This window comes from Danaus plexippus, chromosome 23, assembly GCF_018135715.1.
Source record: "Danaus plexippus chromosome 23, MEX_DaPlex, whole genome shotgun sequence".
In the NCBI taxonomy this organism is placed as follows: Eukaryota; Metazoa; Arthropoda; class Insecta; order Lepidoptera; family Nymphalidae; genus Danaus; species Danaus plexippus.
In genome coordinates, this window is record NC_083551.1 from 3,140,648 (window position 1) to 3,161,048 (window position 20,401).

At 31.1% G+C, this 20,401-nt stretch overlaps 5 protein-coding genes across 6 annotated transcripts; 1 reads left to right on the forward strand and 4 right to left on the reverse strand.

Annotated features, from left to right (window-relative positions):
* The first annotated feature begins 1,212 nt into the window (after positions 1 to 1,212).
* On the forward strand, positions 1,213 to 3,321 carry LOC116774977 (uncharacterized). Its single transcript, XM_061524134.1, has 4 exons — positions 1,213 to 1,337; positions 1,441 to 1,611; positions 1,912 to 2,067; positions 2,862 to 3,321. The coding sequence occupies exons 1-4, from the start codon at positions 1,224 to 1,226 to the stop codon at positions 3,042 to 3,044; spliced, it is 624 nt and encodes a 207-aa protein (XP_061380118.1). The 5' UTR covers positions 1,213 to 1,223; the 3' UTR covers positions 3,045 to 3,321.
* LOC116774741 (uncharacterized) lies at positions 3,312 to 6,658 on the reverse strand. The gene is made up of 12 exons (XM_061524133.1): positions 6,548 to 6,658; positions 6,291 to 6,478; positions 5,650 to 5,884; positions 5,184 to 5,395; positions 4,920 to 5,102; positions 4,538 to 4,699; positions 4,295 to 4,467; positions 3,947 to 4,021; positions 3,845 to 3,871; positions 3,744 to 3,776; positions 3,640 to 3,666; positions 3,312 to 3,580 (listed from the first exon to the last, which is right to left on the reverse strand). Exons 1-12 carry the CDS (start codon positions 6,591 to 6,593, stop codon positions 3,343 to 3,345), a joined length of 1,599 nt encoding a protein of 532 aa, XP_061380117.1. The 5' UTR covers positions 6,594 to 6,658; the 3' UTR covers positions 3,312 to 3,342.
* Positions 6,659 to 7,080: 422 nt separating this feature from the next.
* LOC116774938 (uncharacterized) lies at positions 7,081 to 9,705 on the reverse strand. The gene is made up of 10 exons (XM_032667725.2): positions 9,559 to 9,705; positions 9,125 to 9,249; positions 8,763 to 8,914; positions 8,592 to 8,674; positions 8,312 to 8,529; positions 8,029 to 8,196; positions 7,786 to 7,953; positions 7,518 to 7,690; positions 7,358 to 7,435; positions 7,081 to 7,287 (listed from the first exon to the last, which is right to left on the reverse strand). Exons 1-10 carry the CDS (start codon positions 9,602 to 9,604, stop codon positions 7,119 to 7,121), a joined length of 1,380 nt encoding a protein of 459 aa, XP_032523616.2. The 5' UTR covers positions 9,605 to 9,705; the 3' UTR covers positions 7,081 to 7,118.
* A 966-nt stretch (positions 9,706 to 10,671) lies between these two features.
* On the reverse strand, positions 10,672 to 13,598 carry LOC116774738 (uncharacterized). Of its 2 annotated transcripts, none has more exons than XM_032667478.2 (10): positions 13,490 to 13,598; positions 13,068 to 13,216; positions 12,804 to 12,955; positions 12,657 to 12,739; positions 12,238 to 12,455; positions 11,926 to 12,096; positions 11,561 to 11,701; positions 11,153 to 11,325; positions 10,970 to 11,047; positions 10,672 to 10,893 (listed from the first exon to the last, which is right to left on the reverse strand). In XM_032667478.2, the coding sequence occupies exons 1-10, from the start codon at positions 13,551 to 13,553 to the stop codon at positions 10,692 to 10,694; spliced, it is 1,431 nt and encodes a 476-aa protein (XP_032523369.1). In that variant the 5' UTR covers positions 13,554 to 13,598; the 3' UTR covers positions 10,672 to 10,691. The 2 variants fall into 2 exon arrangements, with proteins under 2 accessions (XP_032523369.1, XP_032523370.1); XM_032667479.2 differs by having other exon boundaries at positions 13,068 to 13,213; positions 13,490 to 13,589.
* Positions 13,599 to 13,971: 373 nt separating this feature from the next.
* LOC116774941 (uncharacterized) lies at positions 13,972 to 18,291 on the reverse strand. The gene is made up of 10 exons (XM_032667730.2): positions 18,180 to 18,291; positions 18,024 to 18,115; positions 17,466 to 17,617; positions 17,222 to 17,298; positions 16,737 to 16,954; positions 16,156 to 16,329; positions 15,686 to 15,838; positions 14,882 to 15,054; positions 14,203 to 14,283; positions 13,972 to 14,132 (listed from the first exon to the last, which is right to left on the reverse strand). The coding sequence occupies exons 1-10, from the start codon at positions 18,226 to 18,228 to the stop codon at positions 14,018 to 14,020; spliced, it is 1,284 nt and encodes a 427-aa protein (XP_032523621.2). The 5' UTR covers positions 18,229 to 18,291; the 3' UTR covers positions 13,972 to 14,017.
* Between the last annotated feature and the right edge of the window lie 2,110 nt (positions 18,292 to 20,401).

A 20,401-nucleotide genomic window follows, 5' to 3' on the forward strand; every position in this document is an offset into this window, starting at 1 on the left:
TGTTTGACAATAGGTACTTATATATTAGTAGTCAACACGTCAGCAACAGATACATAGTTCATATATCTTCCGTTTTTATTTGTTTGACAATAGGTACTTATATATTAGTAGTCAACACGTCAGCAACAGATACATAGTTCATATATCTTCCGTTTTTATTTGTTTGACAATAGGTACTTATATATTAGTAGTCAACACGTCAGCAACAGATACATAGTTCATATATCTTCCGTTTTTATTTGTTTGACAATAGGTACTTATATATTAGTAGTCAACACGTCAGCAACAGATACATAGTTCATATATCTTCCGTTTTTATTTGTTTGACAATAGGTACTTATATATTAGTAGTCAACACGTCAGCAACAGATACATAGTTCATATATCTTCCGTTTTTATTTGTTTGACAATAGGTACTTATATATTAGTAGTCAACACGTCAGCAACAGATACATAGTTCATATATCTTCCGTTTTTATTTGTTTGACAATAGGTACTTATATATTAGTAGTCAACACGTCAGCAACAGATACATAGTTCATATATCTTCAATAACTACTTTAAGTGTAAAGACGTTTATAGGAAACATAACTAGAAAACACTTAAGCGACCAAACCTTATCTGTTGCGATTTACTGAATTATCTGAAACTTTGAAGAATCGGAACAATTTTCACTGGTTTTAAAATCCAATAGAAAAGTAATACTTCTCCGTTGAACATATTTTGTCAAGATTTATCAAGAACACCCGCGTTTCCTACCCACACATCGTTTCAATTGTGAATATTTTACCCCTTTTGTTATAAATATTCTGAGTATGGCAATGTCAAAAATCATTTCGAATGCAGTCATTGTGGATTAAAATAACCTTAGTCGCATCTATCATCACGAATGTGTATAAAAATAAATAAATCAAAAAAAATTGTCGTTTGCTAGAGTCGCTCCTCAAGATTAAAATTTATATTTTTTTACTATATCCGTATTTATGTATCAAACGAATGGTCCAAAGTAATTCAAATACAATCCTTAAAACTTTATTTATATCCTTTTATAGTAATGAATCTGAAGAAATATGTAAGTATTCCAAACACACAGTCATGCATATTGTTCAATGATGGCGTGACAAAGTGTAATAAATCAAGTCGTGTTTATTACGAACAACTGTACAATTGTTGTATTATTATCTACACTAATATATGCCGGATCTGATGGTATCAGAGTTAACATGCTATCTCATACTAGTTATAAGCTCAAAATGATTGACAATTTGATTTATTTGAAAAAATCCACCATGTTTACTTTTGCAACATATTTTCTCATATGCGCGAAATATTTAGCGGTAAGTATTAAATGTTGTTGATTGATAAATACTTTTCTGCTTCCAGACTGGCTTATTTGATTGAGGTATAAGTCGGTTAATGAAAAATATAAATTAATTTCAGGCATCAGAAGAATACGTGCTTAATTTCGATTCTGCTATATATGTTTGCGCGGATGAAGATAGCCAGTCGTTCGTTGACACTTCAGAAATGGAGATCAAACGATTTAATGAAACGACGGCTATCCTGACAGGAGATATTACATTTATGAAAGAAATTAGTGAGAAAACTATGGTAGGTATTTATATGACAGCAACTTGTCTTTCAAGAGAAATATTAATATATTACTTGATTGTAGGTATGTGATAATCAGTTTAAGAAAACGCTTTGATAAAATAAATGGTTTCTACCTACCTAAAATATGTCTAAGTACCCACATTCTTTTTATTTTTTCTATGTACCTCTATTTCAAAACTTATTTTGTTATGATTATTTCATTACTAATCTCACAATTTGTATATCTTTACAAACTATAATTGAACCAGTTAGATTTGTTATAGCTTTTTAATACCTTCCCGCCAATACTTTTAATAGGTGGAGTTTGTTGTTGAAAAAGAAGTTGGGGACAGATTTGATATTGTATTGACGAAAGAGATTTGCGATTTATGCGAAGAGATGAAGGATTCGGAAAGTTTTTACTACCATTATTTGGGAATTTTCGGTTTTCCTGATGAATGTCCCATCGAACCGGTAAGTTATAAGTAAGGTAGTTGTTAATTTGTACTACGTGTAAGTAGTTTTTTGAATGAAAATTATGTTTGTTTTATTAATACCATACTTGGTAGTCTTATTATACCTATGTAAAGTATTATTTAGGTATACCTATGCTATACCTAAATAATACTTTAAATATAAAAGTTTCCATGGCAGATTAATTAATATAAGTATTGATGTTAGGTACCTACTCTTTCATCCAAAAACAACATACATAAATTCTTAATTAATAGATTAAGAATATATTTAAAACTGAATAGATAAAATGACAATTTACAATAATAATAAAAAACATAAAATTCCTATAGTTTCCGAGAAGAGTTTTTCCTTGGAATGAGATGTGGAAAACGTGTCGTATGTTGTGGCGATGTTAATAGTGTCTATACTTACATGCATAACATATTTGTATATTACCTTAACTAAAATTTACGTTGTAAGATAGAAGATACTAAACTTAGATTGTTTTCACTTTTTCATTCATATCTTTAGCTACGTTGGTTATATTACGTATAATTATTTTGGAATAAAAACTGGAGGCTTTCCATATAAAGTGTGTTAGAGTATTTGTATCAATTATAGGGTAAACTATTTTGTATCAATTTACATCACACGTGACGCTGTAAAAGCCAATAGGGCTAACTGGCATAGACAAGTCGAAACTAAAAGTCAAGTACAGAACAGTTTCCGAATTTGCGGAAGACCGTTAGTATTAAATGCCGAGTGGTATATTAAAAACTATTTATGTTGTCCATTCTAATATTTTTTTTCAGGACACTTATCATGTGAAAGATTTTATAGCAAACGCTAAAGACCTGCCGATAAACAAACAAAACGAGGGCCGTTACCAAGTTACTTTGAATGTCTTCAAGGATTCTAGCGGAGAATGTCAATTTGACAGGATTTTCATTGCTTGTTTAAAATTAGACGTGATCATAGAAGCCATTGATGGCTAGGACATAATATTTTTTGCAAAAATTTTTTCTTAAATATTGTTTTAGTCCTCACGGCTTTATTTACGGCAGTAGTTTGGAAAACAAAACATTTTTTTTTATGTTTTAGCCAATAGGCACTTGCACTAGGAGTTTTTAAATATATATTTTAATTTTAAAAAAAATGTTTATTAGCAGTGGAAATTAAGTAAGTTTACTATCTAATTTTCAAAACACTGTTGTTAATTATGAATAACAAAGTTAATATATTAAATGAAAATAAAACATGAGTTAATTCTTATCAGATATTTTTTATTACACTTCATTCATCAGGTTCGTTGACGTTATCATCTCTGCTGGACTCATAGAAAACTTCCTCGTGTCCCCTTAAAACTCCCTCCCGTTTCGACTCCCTCGTATTTCTTTTTGACTTCGAATGCTTGGTATGTTTTTTCTTATGTGCCTTTTCGGTTTTTTTCGTACTTGATTTTGCTACATCTTCTTTACTCTCACTACTCGATGAGGAATCAGAACCTTTTTTCTCCCCTTTGTCTTTTTTGCTGTAGGAGAACAGTATAATGTGGTCTATGTTTAAAATTTTATATTAAAATTAACTTACCTTAAAACTTCGGCATTTTCTTCATCACTGTAACATAAGTTAAATTGAAAATTATTGTGTTATCTTCCTTATAATATATTTCTATCTTTTTCTATAGATCATACCTATTATTATCAGGCTTGCTTCGTTTCTCTTCGCTAAAATGAAATCATTCGTTATTAATGTAAGTAAAATAGCAAATTACAATAAAAAATATTAATCTGACCTTGCTCTATCCTGAATCTCATCGTCGCTGTGAATATTTGACAAAGGTTTTTAGTTCGCATCAAGATATGGGATTTATTAAAATTATTGAATAAACTATTACTCGGCTTTGTCATCCCAATTGACAGACCATTCTTCGTGTGTTATACCAGTACGGAACACTCTTCGGCAATTTTCTCTGCAAAGTTTTCACATGTTTAAGAAACTACGTAATGAATATATATTATACAATGACAAGAACTAGCTAGAACTTAACTTGAAAGCAAAAAGAAATGAGATTGCTCTTTATACAATATTTAATTTTTTTATTTCTTTCCTCTCTGAAGACGAATGCAATAAAATTAATTTGGTAAGTATAACTCCAATCGTAATATTTGATCTTTTTCGAAGTATCAAATATAAGAAAAGAAAAATCAAGAAAAAGTAAAAATATATCAACTTAACGACTTACTCCACATCCTTGTTGATAGCACAAGATATAAACTGTCTGTTCATGAAGACGCTGGTGTACAGGAAGGGTCCGTGGCAGCTGTGGGTTTTTGGATCTATCTTGCAGGCTGATATCACACCGATGACTCTTTCTTTTCCTTGATATTTCACTACTAGAGGACCTCCATGGTCGTTCTAGTGTGGACAAAGAACATTATATAATCGTAGTATACATAGAATAATTGAAATTCATCATTCATATCACCTCACAAAACCCTCCCTGTTTGGTAGTACGCCTTGCTGTATAGTCATCGGGATCTCGGAGGTGGCGTCCAAGGTCTAGACGGTAGTTTGTTTGATCATCGTTCAAATCGTCATCTATGCCTATGCGTCTTGACTCTACGTCGGTACAATTCGCGTATTTTTTCTGCAAACGAGTTTTTTGGATCTTAAACCCTCTCGCAATAATCATTTAAAGAAAAAATGTTACATACTATAAAATAGAGATCGAACTAATAACCCGTAACCAATAGGTTTTAGAATAGTATTTTACTTTATAAGGCAATTTCTTATTAGAAAATCAATATCTATTCCTGTTATCTAACTTTAAGCATAAAATGTCTGATAAAACGTCATATAATACTAACATCGCAAATCTCGCTGAGACGTTTCATCACATCCTTGGTGCAGATCATGTATTGTGTGATGATGCTCCTAAAACGCTGCGCCCACTTTTTAGCGCACTGCTCATTGTCCATGACGCAAACTTTAGCCTCTTGAAGGTATTTCGAATTTGTTGGTATGTGGCCGTTTTGACGACGATACACACCCTAACAAAAATTACGTTAACAACCTTAGACAATACAAATCTCTGTTTTAAAATATGCATATATAAAATGTTTTTAAATTACCTCCCTAAAGTTGTTGCCGCTTCCCCAGCCAGCAATATAGCCTTTAGTTCCAGCCTTTTCAAGTTCCCTACTTATATTATTATAACAAACAAGATCAGTGGCAAACTCGCAATCCTTCTCTGTGATTCCGAGCTTAAATGGCCTATCTACTTTTACGATCGCAATATCGTTGGATGACCATTTTATGCTATCTTGGAAATCAAATTTATAATCTGAAAGAGGGTTAGTAATAAACAAACGTAAAAAACCAAATCTTATTTCGGTTTTACATCTAAGCTACGAGAAAAATCTTGAATTTTACTAGGTCTGCATTAATACAAGTTTTGTGTATATTAAAAAACCTATCATTATTAAATCTTAATGATTAAAGTAAAATATATATATACTATTAAGATATGGTCCAAAAATAAAAACTGCAAATTAGGTATAGAAATAATTTCATAAAATATAAATCTAAGACACTTACTTTTAGGAATACATTTCCACACAACTTTCCGTCTGTGTTTGCAAACGCAATCGTCATTTTTATAATCAAAGCTGTCAACGTATTTAGTTGTTCCAGAGACAATATAGAAATGGTCAGCATCTTCAACACACGCCGCCGATGTTAGCACATAGTACTGATGTAATATGACCCCACCACATAACCAGCCGCGATATTTATGAGCTTTCGCTGATTCTTTCGTTAGTTGAAGATAGACCTGGTTGATGTTTTATACTCATTACGTCTAAATTCAAATGTACTGTATGTATGTAATGTATCGATGAATTTTTGATTTTGCTTTATCTATTGGATTTGGATTGAAGTATTGGATCAATTTTTCTGTAATGTTAGCTCAATTATAGGAAAGTTTATAACAAAAATCCGATGTTCGTGTCTTTAATGAACTGCTAGCTAATATTATAAATGTATAACATTATATTTAAGTATTTTGGTAATGTATGGAAGTGTTCTGACCATATAGATGGTTTTCTATTTGGTTCTAGAATTCCATTATTTGTGCAGACTTGTTATCTTTTTATTCTTTATTTGTATAGATTTATATTTAAATCTGTTATCGTCATTCTTTTATACAACATCTATATTATCTTTTATTTAACTCTTACCATATAAGGTCTTTTCCCAGCAACAACCCTTTTACTGTATAATATTCTTCTAGTATCGACATAAGTTGAGTTTTCATATTCCCAGCCTTCATCAGGAATTTCTTCTTTTAGTTCGTTCGTGATGTTACTACTTTCAACTTTATCCGACACATTTGTTTTCAAAGTTGTTGGATTTGCTAAAGCTATATCTGTTTAGAAAATAATGTTATTAATAATTTACATGGAGATATTTTTAAAATATTGTAAACAGTATTTACCTATAACTATTAAAATTGAGACGAGCATAATCTTTATGGTCGTCATTTTGATTGTTTCAAACCGATCTGGAAAGACTGGCTTCGTTAATTTTTTAAATAAAGAACACAAATAATTTGGTCAATTTATTACTAGATTCGCCTCACTGATTTCAATTTTGCTTGATTTAATTTATTAATTCTTAGTACAATCACAATTAATGTATCCGATATCGAAATCTAAATGTAATTGGAATTTACTTTAAACAATCTTATTATCAAATATGCCTTTATTTCATATTAAATTCATATAAAAAATAAGTAATTTTTTTGACAATACAAATAAAGATTATGTAATTATTAATAAAAATTATTACATGTTTTAAGTAAAATTTTAAAGAGAGAAAAGTTGAATTTCATAGGTTCTATTATGCAGCTAAAATTGAAAATATTTTTTTATAATACTGATATCTAAATAATTTTATATTACATTCTTGAATATTTTAACCATTTTTTAATATTTGATTTATAATGTTTAGGAAAATAAGAGAATGTGATTCATTGAATATGTATTTTTATTAGGAACGATAAGTGATCAAGCTGTGAGGGTAGCGTTCACTACTGAAGCTGGTTTCCCGTCATTTTCTGGTCGTAATATGAACCCACTACCAGCGAAGACCTTGTCCCCCTCAGGATTCTCGTTCGCTCTCTGAACTATTTTTTGTGCTTTCACTGGACCAGGTCCGAGCTCATTCTTGGCTGGTCTAAACAAAAACAAATCGAAAACATTATTTATTAAATCAATATTTTTTGTAAGTTTAGTGCAAGGTTTACCCGTCAGGATGATTTTTCCATGTTAGTACTTTCTCGACGTGAGTCACACCAGATCTAAACTGGCGCCTACATTTTGGTCTGAAATAATAATATATTTTGATAATATTTCAAAATTTTTAACCAAACAATTATCTTTAAAGAATTAATTCATTTAACTAACTCAACATCCTTGTATATAGCACATGAAATAAATTGTCTGTTTTTATAAATGCTTGTGTAAAGGAATGGACCATAGCATTTATTTGTTCTCTCTTTCACGAGGCATGCCGAAATTATTCCGATAACCACAGAGTTCACCCCTGTACCATAAACCAATGGGCCACCATGGTCGTTCTGTTGACAAAGCATGAAATATGGATATAATGAGATGGAAATGACAAAAATATTTTTTGGTATCAGGTAACGTTCATCAAATCTGAGCATTTTACCTCACAGAATCCACCATCAGCTTGCGATGTAAATCGTCTGCTATCATTATGATATGCTGAGTGCATCGAAAGATTTGTAGGAACTTTGTCTTTTTTCTGGATTCTTGTGTCTCGCCTTGCGTCATCTTCGTCGGAGTAGCTTATGTCTTGACAGTCTACGTACTTTTCCTTAAAAAAATATATATATATATTATAAATCCTTGCTTAAAATTATTTTTAAAACTTAAGGTCACAATGTCATACATTACAAATTTCAGACATCGTCTGTCCTATGTCTTTGGTACAGATCATGTAATTCTCAATGATATTATGATATCTGGCTCCCCATCTTCGTTTGCATCTGTTCTTAGGTATTATTTCAACGTGAGTTTCTAAAAGATTCTGCTGATTGTCCTTCCTTCTATTTACCCACTGTTATTAAAAGTCACATAAGCATAAAGTAATAGCGAATAAAATGAATTCATTACTTTACTTGAAGTGTCGATATGACTTTTTTTTATTTATTTATGTCTATACTTTAACTTACATCGTTATATCTCGATGTGGTTCCCCATCCGGCGATAGACACTACAGTACCAGGATTTTCTAACGTTTGACTCTGATTATTATAACAGATAGGTTTGGGTACAAAGTCACATCCCCTGACCCGTCGGCTGAAATCGAATCCATCTTCGATTTTGACAACAGCGATGTCATTGTTCATCCACCTAATATTGTCGTTTTCGTGACCATCGAAGACATAATCTAAAAAAACCCTATTCATGTAAAAATATTCTAATGACAATTCTGATATGAAACGAACGTACTTTTCGGGACGCATTTCCAAATCGCTTTCTTTGCACCGTTTTTGATGCAGGGATTATTATATCTGTCATCTTCATCTGAATATCTGAAACGTCAAACAACATAATAGTTAATTCTTTATTAAATATTATATGATGGGCAATTTTTAACACTTATAACTTATCCGGACTCACTTATACGTTCCAGATACAACATAAAAATGTTCAGCATCTTCAATGCACGCGGCTGATGTTAAGATGTACTCTTCATGAATAATCACACCTCCACACAACCAAGATCTATAATTTTGTGTTTTCTTGCTATTCCGTGGTAATTTTAGATATACCTGATGAGAAGGACTTTTAACTTAGAAGGACGTTTGACTTGATTTTTTAATTGGCCAGTCATTGGCCAGCCAAGCTTATAATACTAAATTCTAGTGTAATGTATAGGTATTACGGCACAATATTTCTCGTTTTAGTTCAAATCACATACATCACAGATTTGTGAACAAAGCGATATGCTCTAAGTTAATAATAAAAATATCTTCTATTACCATGTACGGTCTACCGTCTGTGACTTCGTCTCCGTTGATAATTCTCCGAGTTTCATTGTCTTTGAGTAAATTTTCAACAACTCGTGGTATGTGAGTTGCGATTTCGACTGCATCTGTATCTAGAACTAGGAAAATTATGAAGTTTCAATCTAGTTTCCCCATAGCTTACTGCAGCACACAGATATTTCATAGAACATTTTAAATTTATATGTCAATCAAAGTTATATTTTCAGATTTTTTAAAGGTTTAAAGTTCGTTGGTTTGTTGAGTCTTCAACATGAATAAAATATGATACTTTTAGTGTTATCAGTAGTTATTCCGGCTTGAAATGTTTGCCAATAAAAAGTACACTAACATATTACATTGCCAAAAATGACGTAAGGAATATTAGTAATTAGTGCATCTTTTATTTATCAAATTATAAAATATCTTACCGAGGACTGATAAAATTTTAAAAACTGTGAAGTAAAATAGCTTCATTTCTATGACACCTTTTATGACGCGGACAACGTGGTAAAGAAAGAAATTTTAATTATACGCTTTTTGGTTGGCATTTGTTTACTATTTGACTTCTCAATAATAATGATAATTAAAAAAAAAATTACGTACGAATGAATTTTATGAATGAATTTCAATTATTTTCTCATCCGGCACGTTTTTACAATCACTGATTGAATCGTTACGAGATGATATACTCTGTTACAAAAATATGTTTACACGAGCATGATTAAATTCTCTTTCCTGGCGTTTTCTATTAAAAAATATACTGAATGTTCCCAGATTTAAAATAGAATTGAAGGAAATAAATTGTTTTTTGATTCAATCAGTTTTAATAATATTCCAAGCATGTGATAATTCCGATTCAGACAATATGGCCGTTCGTGATGAATAGTTCCAATAAAGTATAAAGCTGAAAGTAGATTATTGCTCCAAATAAAATAGCCTGCCCTAAAAAGTATTTGTAGCTATAGCAACACAGTTTCGGAAGAAACTTACTTCAGTTAATGCGTTTTCTAGTAACCCAGGGCTTATTATTGTAAATATAAATTATATATGTACAAAAATGTAAACTGTTTTTTGAGCATTATAAATTTTCTTCTAAAGTTTCATGTTTTATAATAGTTAACAAACAAGAAAAGTTTGCTTTTCAAAATTATTTCGTCAACACTTTTATTATACGGTTATTTTTAACCACGGCGCGACGTAAAGAAAAGGGCGGTTTATGTCGATGTCTCTGTATGTGTAGTCTGTAGGACAATAGCTCTCAAACCAATCGACCGATTTCAAATCAGTTTTTGTATTTTAAGGCCAACCTTCTCGCGGTATTATTTTTAGTTTTTGCTCAAGCAGTGAAAGAGGATCAGTCTTTTCCTCAATGATGTCTACATTAAGCGTAAGATTACTCGTTTAAATACTTCACGAGTAAAAGTATAATCGTTAAATAACAATAAATTCGTTGTGGGTTTTAAAAATTAAATTAAAATCTATTATTATATAAGGTGTAATATGACTATTTGGTCGTTTTTTTTTAAATGAAAATAAAAACATTAAATTAAAAAAATGTATTTCAGCCACTTCTAGTGGAATTAGTATTATCCATACTTTCATTGAAGTCTTCACGATCGTCAAACGCTCTTAACACGACACCGCCGTGCTTGATAACTTTGTCTAACGGCGGTTTGTGTTCTGTTCTATTCGACCTCAACGTATTATTTTTGATTTTCTCTTCTTCCGTTCGCCTCATTTTTGATATTTCGTTTTTGGCTGGGCTGGAAATATGTAAATGAATATGAATATTTAAATATCTATAAGTTTGGCTGACACATAATATAAATAAGTAACTACCCATCAGGATGATCAGCCCAACTTATGTGCTCTTCGATGTGGGTGTCGCTAGCTCTAAATAGTTTTGTGCAATCGCCTCTGAAATAAATACAAAAACATTATACAAGCAGACTTTAATAAAAAGCAAAAACAGAGTATTTCAAAGAAATCTTAAGGGATTGTCAAAAAATTCAAAATACGTACGCGATATCCTTGTAGATGGCACAGTTGATGAGCATGCGGTTCTTGTAGACGCTCGTGTACAGATAAGGTCCATAGCATTTGTTGGTGCGTTCTTTAACGAGGCAAGCCGATATGATACCTATGACTATTGCGCTAGAACCCTGCCCATAAATTAATGGGCCGCCGTGGTCGTTCTGTTTATGATGGTTATGTAGTTTTAATTAATTTAATAGAGTGAAAGGAAGAAAAATAAAAATTTTTGTCACATTAGCATTTAAACTTATTAAGAACTTCAACTTCATACTTTTTTATTAGATTTATTTTTATTCCTCTACTAAATTTTATAATTTCATACCGTACCAAAAATATAATATTAATTTACATGTGCTTAGGTATTTGCTAATAATATTCAGATAATATGTCCCTTACCTCACAAAATCCTCCACTGCCGGCCTCCTGTCGTCTCCCCGAATCGTTATGAAAGGCGGAGTGAAGTCTCAACTCACTCGGGTTAACTCTCCGTGATTCTTCCATAGAGTACATTATATCTGTACACTCAACATATTTCTCCTTATCGTGTACAAAAATGTGAGATTAAAATTTATTGCTAACAGTTGTGTAAACAGACTTAAATGTGAACTATATTAAATATGGTTTAAATTCATAAATATTACTTTGTATTGTTCATATATGTCTAGTAGAGATGAACCCATTACCATTTATCAAGTACATTTCATTAACTTTAGGACAAGTCTCTTTCTTTGATGGAAGTAAAAACTAGCATTACGGCTTACATTACAGACTTCGCTCAGCTCTGGTATGGTGTCTCTAGAGCAGATCATATAATTATCTATGATACTGTGGTATCGAGGACCCCATTGACGCTTGCAGTTGTTCTTAGTGATGATAACAACATCTGCCTCTAATAAATCCTGTGATGTCGACGAACCTCCTTTGTTTACCCACTGGAATTACATGTCCAAGTTATCTGAGTAAACATTATAACCAAAAAAAAGTAGAATATTTTAATTATTACAGAAACTTAAAGTTTTTGCGAACAAAACGCAAAGCAAAAACAAAAACTTATATGGAAATGAAAGATGTACATCATTGTATTTATCAGTGCTGCCCCATCCGGCGATTGAGGCCACGTTCCCTGGATCCTCGTAGCGACTGGTTTGGTTGTTGTAACATATCGGTCGAGGGACGAAGTCACATCCTCTCACACGACGGTTAAAGTCGAACTCGTCTTCAACTTTAACTATCGCTATGTCATTGTTCATCCAACGTATATTGTCGTTCTCGTGGCCATCGAACACGTAGTCTGTATCATGACAACATTTTTTATATAGAACATATATTGTTACTCATAGTTAAATTGGACGGAGATTAATTTTAAGGACTATACAGATGATTTTTTCTTACCTAGACAAATTAGGACCCATATATTACCGTTAAAGTATTATCATGTTAATTTTCAAGACGATAAAGTGTTTTATTGTTAATCTTCGTGATTTTTACTTACTTCTTGGAATACATTTCCAAATGGCCTTCTTGGCGCCATTTTTGAGACAGATATTATTAAAACGATCGTCTTCATCGTTGTGCCTGACAAATAAATTAATATTTGATTCCTTACTCATACCAGGCTCAATAAAATTATTTGAATTACCTATATGTGCCAGAAACGACATAGAAATGTTTCGCGTCTTCTATACAAGCGGCGGATGTTAGGACGTATTGGTCATGTATAATCACGCCACCACATAACCAGTGACGGTAGTTCTTGTATTTGGGATTGTTTGACGGTAGTTTTAAATAAACCTAGAATGATTATGATTTTCAGAGGTTTATCGCGTTGCAGTCTTTTTGGACTATACTAAAATTTATGCATCAAAGTTTCCTGTTGGTAGAGTTAAATTAATTTAAGTCATACCATATATGGTCTGTTATTATGAGCTTCTAGTCCTGATATGATTCTTCTAGATCCGTTTAGATGAGCTCTTATTTCACTAATATTAGTTTTGTGTAAAACTCTCTGGACATCCAAAGGAATTGTTGTTACTACATCTATTGAATTAACTACTACAACAAAAAACACTGGGATGAATTAAAATGAATAAAGTAAATGAGAACGAAGTACCTATAAAACAGAATCGTTGGAAATAAACTAGGGCAAGGCATTATATAAATTATAGACGTTATTTTAAATTGAGTGCAGGAAAAACTGCTGTAAATGCTAGGTTTAGGGACAAACTATTTTGACAAACATTTACATATTGTATTACAATACAACGAAATTCTCTTCCAGAAAATTATCTAACGCAGACTTAGAAAGTTGGTTGGATCAATACATACCAACGGCTGAATATAACAAAATACATATTGAATAAAAAAATGTACAATAACTGTGCAACTTCATGACTATTTGCACTGAAAGAGACCGGAGTCATATTGTAAAGGTAACTTTTAATTATAAGTCACGGTTTGTGAACGGTAATTTATTTTGCATTATATAGCACGTGTATATTTAAATCGTGATTTTGTTTAATTAATTAATTTTAAAGTATTAATTAATTTTAAATATTTGTTTCTATATATTTCTCAGTACACATTACATAGAAAATATTTTGTATGTCATATTTTATTATTCATCCAGACAGTTGTTATTATTTTTCGAGGGTAGTTTTGTTTCGAAGAAGTTTATATTTTAAAATTCAAGATACACATTTGTTAATGCGGAAAAGATCTTAAAAATCGTAAAGATCTTGGATTTGCGGGAATCCAACATTTTATAGTTATTACTCAAATATATTTTTGGTATATTTTAAATGAAAAGATTTTTTTTTTACTACTTTTAAAAATTTATTTTATTTATACATTGTTTCAACGAAATGTCCTTGCTTGTGTTTTAATCGTTGTCGATCTTGATTTTGATGGTTTGATGTTCTTTTGTTTCTGGGTACTGCTACGAACAGATGGAAGCTCATCCTTCGCTGGTCTGAAAAGATTAGTAACACTTATGAATATTCCGAAATAATTTAAAAAAATAATCTCATTATATTTTTTACCCATCGGGGTGACTTCTCCAGCTAAGCTTTGTTTCTAACAATGTTGTCTTCAATGATTTCAACAATCTCCGGCAGCCCGACCTTTATATAAAATTAAACAAATTTTTAATTGAATATGTAACATATCATTTTTCTTTAGAAATTATGTGAAAAATCGTAAAATATTATAAAATATTTTTAATAGTGTTTTCTGTCTAAGGACACCTTATGTTTTTTTTTTCAGCTGTGTTACTGTCTTAGTGATTACAACACTTGACTGAAAGGGAAATGAAGGCTTCCAGTATTATAACTCATCGTATGAAGTGCATCTGTAACATCCCTGAGGAAACGGTCTCATAAATTCTCATAACTGATAGAATCTTATAGAAATCTGTATCAAAAAAAATTTTCAATATTATAAATATTCTTTTAACTGATGAATTCTGATACCCAGTTAGCTGTTTTGTATCAGAATCTATAAGACTTTTTCCACAGGGATATACTTTGTGCGAATAGTGAAGTTTTTGTATGTTATGTGGTCATATACAAGGCACTAAATTCTTATCATTAATTCACTGTAGATATAATTACTGTCTTTGTGTACCTTTTATAACATGTAAAATATTTCTGTGTCATGATTCGAAAATCAAAAAAGAATTTTGACCTTAAATTAAATAAGATAATCTTTGTTATCAATCACCCTTGCTCCTTATCAATGGCGCAGCTGATGACGTGTCTGTTTTTAAACACGCTGGTGTAGAGGAATGGTCCGTAACACTTCTGTGTGATGTTAGCGGACATACAAGCTGATATGACACCAATCACAACAGAGCCCTTACCGTGACCGACAACGAGAGGCCCTCCGTGGTCATTCTATAATATACAATAATATCTTCAACAACTTCTGTACATGGACTATAGTCTATATCCAATAGAATCGGAACACTTATTAGACATATAGTCCAATATTTTTAAGCTAATACATCTTACGTATGATTCTCATAAAGTATTTGATGGACTATTTTTCTATGAATTAATTGATAACACTGTATATACTAATGTTTTCGTATTTTTGGTAAGTTTTTGTAGCTATATTGCTTTAAAATATTTGACGTAATCAATTTCAGTGAGACGTTAGTTTAATCACTTTAATTTGGTATTAGGATCAGTTGAAAAACTTAGCTGAAAAAATGGACTGTGTAAGGAATCTATACTATATTTTGAAAGATAATGTTTTAAAAGCTATATCAGTTAACATGAAAGCTAAGTCGGACTGTTTCCATTCATTCCCTTTAAAAATTTCTATGCTCTTTTCAACATTTTTTTATTTATTAATTAAGTATAATTCTTCTATTTTCTAGTCTAATAATCACTTATGCTCTAAATAACCAGGTAATTGGGTAATTTTTTTATATTTACAACACTAGAAACGAGTGTAAGTTTTTAACCGGAATCCCTCAGACAAAGTCTCAAACCTAAGAAGGTTATATATATATTACATCACCTCACAGAATCCACCAGATATTATCTGAGATCGTCTCGTGTCCAAGTGTTTGGCTGAATGTACTCTCAAATTCTCGGGCTTCAAGACGTATCTTCTTGTGTCTGGATCGCTCTCCTTAGAGTAAACCAGTTCCTTGCAATTAATTTCGTGTTCCTATACAAATTTAAATTACTTATTTATTTCTTACATACAATTAGTACAAAACTGGTTCACTGGAATTTTTACATTAACTATAGGTAGTACAATGAAACTATTTTCATACGTAAATAATTTCATCGTATAGTCGTTTATTGAGTAAGCAATGACCAAAGCTTTTTGTTTATGAATAAAAAATAGGTACACAAGAGCTGGATTTGAATCTACGTCTATATTTTCCGCTTTGGATTTTATTCAAATAACTTAAGCGGAACAAAACTACTTCTTTTATTCAGACCCCATAAGACCCTACTTCGTGTATACATACTGCCTACCTTACACCTAGTGTTCATGGCGTCTGTCTCCGCCCCGTCCTTGGCGCAGACCATGTTTCCATCTATGATGTAATGGTATCTCTCGGGCCAACCCGCTTTACACTTTTGCTTCGATATCAATACAACGTCAGTTTCGAGTAGCTCCGGCGAGTTCATGGTCGATCTTCCAAAAGTCTTACGGATTCATGATACAATTAATATAATTAACGAGAGAATTAAAACATTTATTTCGTCTTATTTGGTCATAGAACTCCGTTGCTAAATTTATACTTAATCGAATTGTCGAGGTAAAAATGAGTTTCTATATATATATATATATATATATATATATATATATATAGAAATATATATATATTAATTATGATCCTTACTTAAGATTTAATCGCCGAATTCTATAATAAATAGTTAAAATATATAATAGTATATATATTCATATATAATATTTTCTTATACAAACGATTTCAAGGCCATTGAATAATTCTATACACTTTATATACGTCGATAATTCTCAAACTCGATACTGAATCATATTGATTTCATAAAAAATATAACTATCTATATTAATGGTTAAATATCCTTACATCCCCGAACCTCTCGACGGATCCCCACCCAGCTATGGACGCTACCGTCCCCGGCGACTCTAGATCCTCGGACTGGTTATTGAACGCTATTAATTTCGGTATAAAATCACAACCACGTATCCGTCTATTGAAATTAAAGTCCTCTTCAACCTTAACGACCGCCACGTCATTGACCATCCAACGAATGTTCTCGAACTCTTTACCGTCGAACACGTAATCTGATTTTAATACAAGAAAAAATGTTATTATTATTACGAAAATACCAATAATGTGTTACAGATTTTAAATTTATCTGCAAAATATGATATGACTTCATTTAAATGAATTCGCTAATAAAATGTAAAATACAAATGTTTTGTAAATGAAAAGTATGTATAAATAACAAGTTAGTTCCGTTTGGCGTATTTTTAAATAAAGTACTGGCCTATTTATAGAAATTTCTCGAATACGGACAGATGTATTTGAAGCACTGTAGTAAATATTACCTTTTGGTACACATTTCCATACAGCTTTTTTCGCGCCATATTTAATACAATCATTTGACATGTCTGAAGGTATCCATCTAAACATTAAATAATTTCTATGATAATTAAATAAACGACGAAAGGAAAAAATAGAATACGTATAAGAATAATTATAAAATAAGACCAATGATTGATTGAATGAACGAATGAATGATTACATATGGAACATACCAAATCAAAATCTCACTTCCTTGTATCACATTACCTGTGTGTTCCTGATATTACGTAAAAATGCTGTACATCCTCAATACAAGCTGCTGATGTGAGGACGTACTGAGCGCTGATGATGACACCACCACATAACCAATTGGAGATCATAAGTTGTTTAGCGGCTGTTCCAGCAGGTCGAAGGTAGACCTACAGTTAATATTAGCCATCATTTCCTTAGTACGTGTCAGGTATGAATCACAGGAACCAACTAAATAAAGAAGTTACTGACCAAAGGAGTTGAAATAAATGAGAATGAGTTACAAATAGATTAGGAAAATGCCTTAAATATATCAACTATAAAGTATTTACCCTTTAATCTACAAGAATATTGTGTTTCTATTTACATTTAAATATATATATGACAGAGCGTCTTTCAAAGTTTTCTTTAAAAATATCTCCATACATATATTAATACAAGGCTTATAAGCGATACACAAACACTCTAAGCGTTTAGTTCGTCCGAACTCATTCTAAGAACGTTAGTAATAAAACGACGTAGCGAACAGTTTTAAAGCATTCTTTCGGTTATAATCTTGCAAAATACGCAACACACCATGTAAGGTCTCGTGTCATCTACTTCATTTCCTCTTAAAATTCTTCGTGTTTCATTCAATAATTTGTTCCTCCCTAATGTTCTTATCTGAGCTGATTGTGAAAATTTTTTATTGTATGATAATTATCTATCAATGATAATTTATATTTTATCTACCTTCTCCTGTGCAAAAGTAAAGCGCGATGAGAACAATTGATTGCTTCATACTTTTTATTCTCAGCAAGAGTTGACGAATAAAAATTGTATTTCACGCCTGAATTCACTTCATTATTGATGTTAATAGAAACATACCACTTGGTCTACCATTAATTTTAATGTTATTTTTCGTCTCGTCTAAATTAAATAATAACAGAATTCCATTAAAAACAAAATACACGATTTATATAATTCTTTACTTAATAAAGAACATTTTTTAAAAATGTTAATATACTTTAAAATTTAATAAAAGCGTTTTTTTCACTATTAACTTGAATTAATGTGTTTGTAGAACAAATCATACACGTCGACAATTTATCTGGATGTGGTCTATGCTATTTGCTCATAGATGGCAGCATCTGATACTTTATACAGTTACCATCTATTGAATAATAGATGGCGCTGAGAATTTGATTCTCATAACTTTCATAGTTTTTTTTTTTACCAAAGCATTTGTTATATATGCACAAGAATAAAAGTATTCTAATAACCGAAATTTGTATCAAAAATAAAAATAATTGATTTATTACTGAAACCTTTTAAACTACTTCTTTAATTTTTAACTTTTATTTAATTTCTAATACATTTTGTTGTATTTGTTAAATGATTTTCAGAATGTACTGAAATCGGTATACTAATCAACTGATAGACTGATTATATTCAAAGGCTTGCAGGAATAAAACTGTTGATTTGATTTAGTATATTTTAATATCAAAACATAAACTTTGTCTTTTTTTATTCTTTTGTTTGGAATCTCTTAAATTTAGTTTCAATTACATATAATATATTAATAAATAAATAAATACGGAGTACTCTAACGCGGGCTATATTTGTCAGGATCAAGATTAAGGAGTATTTAATCGAATTGATTTTTATACACAACAAATCCCAAAGAAATATATATATACCTATATATAGCTTTCATTTGCATAGTAATAGTTAAAAAAATAATTAAATTGATTGATAACCTTTCTTACCTACATTTTTTCGTACACAGACTGATAATGTTAAAGATAAAAAACACTAAAATTTAACTTAAATAACATCATCATCATCATCATCAGCCTATCGGAGCCCACTGCTGAGCAAAGGCCTCTTCTCACATGGAGAAGGTTAGAGCATTAATCCCCACGCTTGCTCGAGACGGTTTGGCGATTTCAATCTTATAATTTGAAACTATAAGACCAGGTTTTCTCACGATGTTTTCCTTCACCGTCCGTCATTGGTGTCTAAATACGCTTAGAAAGTACATATGACTCAGAAAAGATGACATTGGTACATGCCAGGTTTCCATGCCAGGTTACAGCCCGCGCCCTCATGTATAAGAGACGGGCTGTAACCTCCAGGCCGCCACGACCTCTAAATGACATAATAACTTTCATTATTTAACCTAAATAAATAGTTTCCCAAGCAATCTCTAATATCAAACAGATTGATAACTGAATTAAAAAACTTACTTTAAATGTTGGTTAAAAACGCATTTCTTTGCGGAATAGATGAAAATTTTGCGATTTAACCTACTCCCTCACTTAATATTATTATAGTGATTTTTTTTTAAATTTTCGGCTTTATTTTTAGTCACCAAAAGGTTGAACGGCAGTCAAGCCCTATGCAGTTTATATAAAAAATATTATATTCTTTACACATACGAATTCAATACTATAGTCAAGCTTCGGTATAAAAATTCCAAAATAATAATCTTATATCAGATACCACTTAATTAAGTTCAAAATTCTTAATACACGTTTTCATTACTTCGTTTTGCTTTCATCACATAAGCTAAACATAAATAGCTAGAGCTATTACATATCAAATTTTTTATATTGAGTAAAAACATAGAAAAGATTATTTATAAAGATAGTGATGACAAAGAGATAAAGACAACTTTTTAAGTGATCACGGTTGCTGAAAAGTAACCGAAACGTCGGGAGTATGCAGTTCTTTTTTTTCACAAAAATAAAGCACGCGTAGTATATCCGAAAAATAATAGTTTCATTTAAACTTTTTAATGATAAAAAATATGCTTAGTTTATGTAATAAATTCGAAGTAGCTCATTTTATACACAGTCAATCAATTAAAAATGACCATATAAACATCTACGTTTGACATTTGTGTTTTTTTTTTAAATCGCCTCGCGTTCATTCCACATGAAGACGTGTAATTTGGAGCCGATCTTCAGTAA